General features: G+C 36.8%; 1 protein-coding gene across 6 annotated transcripts in view; it reads left to right on the plus strand.

The window, feature by feature from the left end:
* The window catches only part of Ryr2 (ryanodine receptor 2), a 681,083-nt gene that overhangs the window by 399,313 nt on the left and 275,770 nt on the right, over nucleotides 1-6,000 (plus strand). For all 6 annotated transcript variants that reach the window (XM_023700826.1, XM_023700825.1, XM_023700827.1 and 3 more), the window contains exons 20-21: nucleotides 962-1,203; nucleotides 5,101-5,293. In XM_023700826.1, the coding sequence (XP_023556594.1) occupies nucleotides 962-1,203; nucleotides 5,101-5,293 (435 nt within the window). The remainder of the gene's footprint in view (nucleotides 1-961; nucleotides 1,204-5,100; nucleotides 5,294-6,000) is intronic.

Below are 6,000 nucleotides of genomic sequence, written 5' to 3' on the forward strand. Positions count from 1 at the left end.
GTGTGTGTGTGTGTGTGTGTGTGTGTGTGTACTTAACTGGGCACTGACGCTCCTACATTTTATGGAGCTAGAAATGGATTTAAGGCCTAACTCCGTACTTAGCTCTTAACCACCACACTGCACAGTTTTCTTATCTTCACCCATAAGTAAATAAATAAAAAAAAACCATGAGTTTACAGTTAACAAAATGTTTTGTATGTGTGATAGAAGTAGTTTTGGTATATTGCATCTGACAGATATCCAGGATAATTTGCTGCTCTATCTTATTTTACATACAAATGTATAATAAATAAAATGTATATGTCTATGTCATGTTTTTTAAACAGGTTTGATTTCAGATCTCTGTGGTTCTTTATATATCAGATCTAATGTTAAAGAATATCATTTCCTGAGATGTCCACTAATTCCTGGGATACCAAAGAGTATAAATTTCCTTTTAAGATGGAATAAAACTTAACATGGAATAGAATTTGCTAAAATCCTTCTCTTCACAATGAGCAACCAGCCTCACTGGCTCTTTGGGGCTTCCGCTTCTTGTCCTATGTGATACAAAGCTTAGTTGAGGATGGTGGCTGCATGTCCTGGACTTGCAGAAGCTCCATTAGTCCTACAGTCTTGCTGGACAGAGTGTCACATTTTGTAGCTTAATTTTGATGATATGAAATTTTCTGAAGAGAAATTAAGAGAAAAATATTGGAAATTCATAAAAGTTAAGAAAAATAATATTAGACCATTGAGTGACATTGCTAAGTAAGCCAGAAAGTGAATACTGGGAGATTGAATGGTTGTCACTCTGTAGACCTTAGTGGCTATGTTAATAATTCTGTAGGATTGAGGAGAATATGCATTTAATATGTGGCTTCCCAGAGGAGCAAGTAGTATGCAAAGTAGCAAGATAGAAATAAGAATGATAAAAGGCACGTGTGGCCTTGTCTCACATGTTGTTCCTATCTCTTCAAAGCATGAGGCCCAATATTTTTCTGGGCGTCAGTGAAGGGTCTGCTCAGTATAAGAAATGGTACTATGAACTCATGGTGGACCATACCGAGCCATTTGTGACGGCAGAAGCCACTCACCTGCGAGTGGGCTGGGCTTCCACTGAAGGCTACTCGCCCTACCCTGGGGGCGGTGAGGAATGGGGCGGCAATGGTGTTGGAGATGACCTCTTCTCCTACGGATTTGATGGCCTGCACCTCTGGTCAGGTAGGCACTCTGCCTTTTCTCTCACCAATTTCTAAAGACCCTGCTATATGGTTCTGACAGCTGTCAGTGCTGCTTCCTTGGGTAATTTGATTGCCCAAAAATTTAACATGGAAATGAGTAAGGGGGTTGAGTAAAAAGCAAAATTTTACTAGATAAAAATGAAAAGAATTACAATCAGAGTACATTTCCAAAGGACTGTGTTGTTTATGAACAATACATGTTAAAAAGTGGCATTTCAATATGTTAATGGACTACAAAGATCTGATGTGTTTCTGACTTATGTTAATTGATATATGCAGAGACTTAGTTTCCAATTTGAAAAACACAAAACACAAACCCTGGAAAGTAATGAGAAGAGAGACTAATTGTTTCTTTCAAGATAATATAAAGGCAGGCATCAGTAATCTGTGAAAGCCTGTGTGATTAGTCAAGTTACGATGAAGTAACACAAGAAGAGTGTAGAAAACAGTAGAAATTCTTTTCAGTGAACTAAGAGAAACCAGTAGGAAAATGCTATAATCTCTTTTTTCTTATAAGAATCCTTTTATCTATGCATTTTGCTGTGAGTAACATTTTTGGCTGTTCTTTGAAGATTATGGTACACAGGGTAATAACTATTGTTATTCTCTAGTTATTTTGTTATGAAATTGTGTTTTTTACTAGAAGAATGCTTTTTAATATTTTCTTTATTAATACCTGCATATATTACATTAAAAAAGCATTGAGAAGATTAAAATTGTGCAGTTCATTAACTACCATCTCCCAGATCTCATGGTTGAGTATATGTTAAAGTGAATACTGTATATTAAAAGTATATAAAAGAGACATTTTTCTCTGATTCATGAGGACCTATTATATGGTTATTTAGAAATATAGCTCTTGCTTTTGTATTTTTGAACAGCAGAGTTCGTTTGGAGCCTGCAGACATGATTATGTTCTTAAAGTGGCACTTAAAATATAGTCCTGGTGTGACCTCAAAATACTTTACAAAGTGTTCAGTGTATGAACGATACAGAACGCCAACTCATTACAGAAATCTGACCTTTATTGAATAGTTGCAAGTAATGTTCACTTGTCAGTGCTGGGTAGGAAGACTAGCTTACAAAAAGAAATCTTAAAATTTAGTGAACTAGATCTGAGTTTATGGAATGCATTTGTAAACTGTCTTTTCTAGTTGTCTCTTAACAATAATAGTTCCTGGATTTATCTAGTGCCAAAAGCTCTGCTGTCTAGAAGAAAGGAAGCTCGCCTGTATTTTGTGTGGTTTATCTACCTGCCAGGGCATGTGGTGGGAGACATCAGAGTATCTAGGACTGTATGTACGCAGGAGCACTGTGCTGCACACAGGATGGCCACACTATTAACTTGTTTTGCCATTAGACAAGTTATTAGGGGGAAAAGCATAGCTCATTACTCTGACGAGATAATTCTGAATTGTTTTGAAGAATTTTGGCTGTGTACCACATTTTACTTGTTTGATTTTACATTCAGTTTGATGCTTTTCCTTTCACTATAGTAAAATAATCTAGTACTTATGGAATTGAGTTTGGTTCAATGTGCTTTTTATTATAAACTATCTTTTAAATAGAACAACAAGATTCAAATATTTTAGGGAATCTATAGGACTGTCACAGGAAGTATTGGTAGGTAAACTTTCGAATTTCAGGAAAAAATTCTCTTGAAACTTTATTGTCAAAAGCAAATACTTGTTTCTTTTTTTAGAAATGACAAGAAATTGTGCACTATATCATGCTTCAATTGAAAAGTCTGGTATCTCCAGTCAGCAGGGATCTGTTACATACTTGCTAAGTTTTAGTTCAGAGACAACAAAGCCAAGTCATTGGAGTCTGAGTTATCAAGGCTGAATTCATAGTCATTTAGTTTAGCTTCTTAGGATTTTTCTATTTCTTTTCTCCCTGTTGATAGATAATTTAAAGTGTCAAATATTTATGACTTCTCTGAGAGAACACATTTTAGCTACTGAATATTTTGTATTTGGTGGATGGAGAGGTTCCTTGGCACCAAGACTTGGTTCAGAAGCAAAACTTTGGAGCTGTGTCTCCATTTATTCTCTGTAATTTAAATGTTGTGCAGGGTTACTGTTTGGATCTTCCAGATGTTTAAAAGGTATACAAATGTGAAAACTCTTGGTGCTTGTATGGATGTGAGTAGGAGTCTAGGAGCACAGAGGAATGAAGAGCAGCATAGGAAGGATGGCGTGGGGCCCTCACCTAGGATCTGGGAATCAAGCAGCACTTACCCCCTTTCTGCCCATGCAGAGAACTGAAACACAGTTCTCACGTGAGCTGGGTACTGGTTTTATCAACACAGTCTGAAAATGCTACTTCATGGCTTCAGCATTGTGAATGTCACTGAAACTGTGGGCCTCAGTTTGCTCACTGGTGGTCTTTTCTATTTGTTTCAAAGATTTTAAAACAGTTTACAGTTGTAACTATTAGACAATTATTAGCATTAATATAGGAATATCAAACTGAACAATATATTTGGCTCATAGTAAATATGTTTTTACTATAATAATAACTAACATAGTAACAATTTTATTAGTCACAAAGTTTGATAGAAACAAAGAAACTTCTTTCTCATAAACTGCATTGCATTTACATGGTTTTTGAGAAAGCTTGGACTTATATTCAGGGAATTCTAGAAGAGCCATTTGTTACTGACTTTTGTAGCTTGCAGATTTAAATATCCATAGTTCTTATTTAAATAGAAAATAATTTAAATAGTCCATATTTTAAAAAGGCAATATTCTCAGAAATTGGTATTTCAAATATGTTCTTTGGGGCCAGGGATATAGCTCAGTGGCTCAACACTTGCCTGGCAAGTGCAAGGTCCTGAAATTGATTTCCAGTACCAAAAAAAAAATCTTGTTCACATATGTTTTTGGTAAAACTTTTAGAAATTAAAAGAAATGTTATAAAAATACAAAGCTTATATAATGGAATTTCCTTTGTGTTTGCTGGAATCAAGGGATATGCGTGTGTTTCTCAGCATATGGATTTGGGAGAACTTTGCCTTCCTTTCTTCTAGTGTGCTGTGAGAAACAGATGCTTCTGTGACTGGTTGGGAAAGGGGTTCTGATACAGGCGGAATGGGTTTTGGCCAATGGTTGGCCTGGGCAAGAAGAGACACTTACCAATAGTTATTTTCATGTCCTTGGCTGTATCCATACTTAAGAAGACAACCAAGTCCTTGTGTGAAATAAATTATGTAACAAGAACAAATGAGTTGGCATGTAATTGTTTATTCCGCAATGTAATATACTGCAAAAATGAATTATCACAGATTCTGCTCTCATTATGCTTGTGTAGTTTTGTTTTGCATTTATAGAACAGAAGGGACTTTGGATTTGAAAAAAGAACCTGACCTACAGTACCTGCTGTGTCTTAGACTGTGCTCCTTTGAAACTATTAATTTAATCAGTGTAGTGCTTCTAGCTGGTGAGGGTATTTGGTGTTCCAAGAAATTAAGGTTCAGAGAAGTCAAATAATTTCTCTTGGTTATATAAGTAATAAGGTGACTATTTTAAGTCAGATCTTTTCCTGGAAAATTTCCTCTGACATCATTATAATATGTACTCTTAAGATAATTTCTGCATCAAATGCCATCTGTCTACCTGCAGAAATTTTTCTATATAAGAAAGACCATGTTCTAATGAGGCATCTTGGCTTCTGGAAAAGGCTTTTTTTTTTTTTTCCTTCTTACCAAGAATTTAGCATGTGACATTAGTTCTCCACTCAAGATTTAGTTCTCTCTGACGAACTAAATTGTTCTTTGGTTTTTCACTGGCTATTTAATTCTTTGACTTTGGTTCTCTTTGAAGATGGTTCTCTGTGATGAAGAAGTACCAGCTTTCCTGCTGTTGTCCCCTAACAGGCTGTATCGCGCGCACTGTAAGCTCACCAAATCAGCACCTGTTGAGAACGGATGACGTCATCAGTTGCTGCTTAGATCTAAGTGCCCCGAGCATCTCCTTTCGAATTAATGGACAACCTGTTCAAGGGATGTTTGAGAACTTCAACATTGATGGCCTCTTCTTTCCGGTTGTTAGTTTCTCTGCAGGAATAAAGTTAGTATGTCTGTGTTTTCTTGTCTGTTTCTCTTCTCACTTATGAAGACTCCACCCTGCCATCACCTTGCTTTTCTAATCTTTGTGACTTTCTCCTGGACATCAGTCCCCAGGGAATTTACCCGTTCTTTCAAGGAAGAGCTCAGTTTCACCCAACCAGTTATTTTCCGAAGCCAATACTTTGTCCATCTATTCCGCCACCATTGAGCTCTGCTAGTAACCAATGTGCCCTCAAGTCAGTGTCCTGAAATACACTTCAGGTACACTTTTCAAGTTCATTGTACTATGTAATAAGGGGAAATAAATAATACTATTAAAATACTACTTTTTAATAGATTTTTATTTATTTATTTTACTGTGGTCTTCCATCACATTACAAAACCCCTTCATTCTAGAGAAGTTAAACATTCTTTCCAGCATGAGGTCTAGATGGCCCCTCTCAGGGACCACTCCACCTGGCCCCGTAAGCCGCGGTGTGAAGGTGATTGCCTCTGTTTTCTGGGCTGTTTTTGTTAGTACCAGGAGAAAAGAAAGTTATAATTCAATATGTGATGTTCAGTCATAATAAGGGCCAGTCTCTGTCTCTGTTTCTGTCTGTCTTTGTCTGTCTGTCTGTTTGTCTCTGTCCCCATCCCCTCCCTCCCTCCCTGCACATCTCTCTGTCTCTGTCTCTGTCTCTGTCTCTGTCTCTGTCTCTGTCTCTGTCT

This window comes from Octodon degus, unplaced genomic scaffold (genome assembly GCF_000260255.1).
Source record: "Octodon degus isolate 3935 unplaced genomic scaffold, OctDeg1.0 scaffold00127, whole genome shotgun sequence".
NCBI classification, from domain to species: domain Eukaryota; kingdom Metazoa; phylum Chordata; class Mammalia; order Rodentia; family Octodontidae; genus Octodon; species Octodon degus.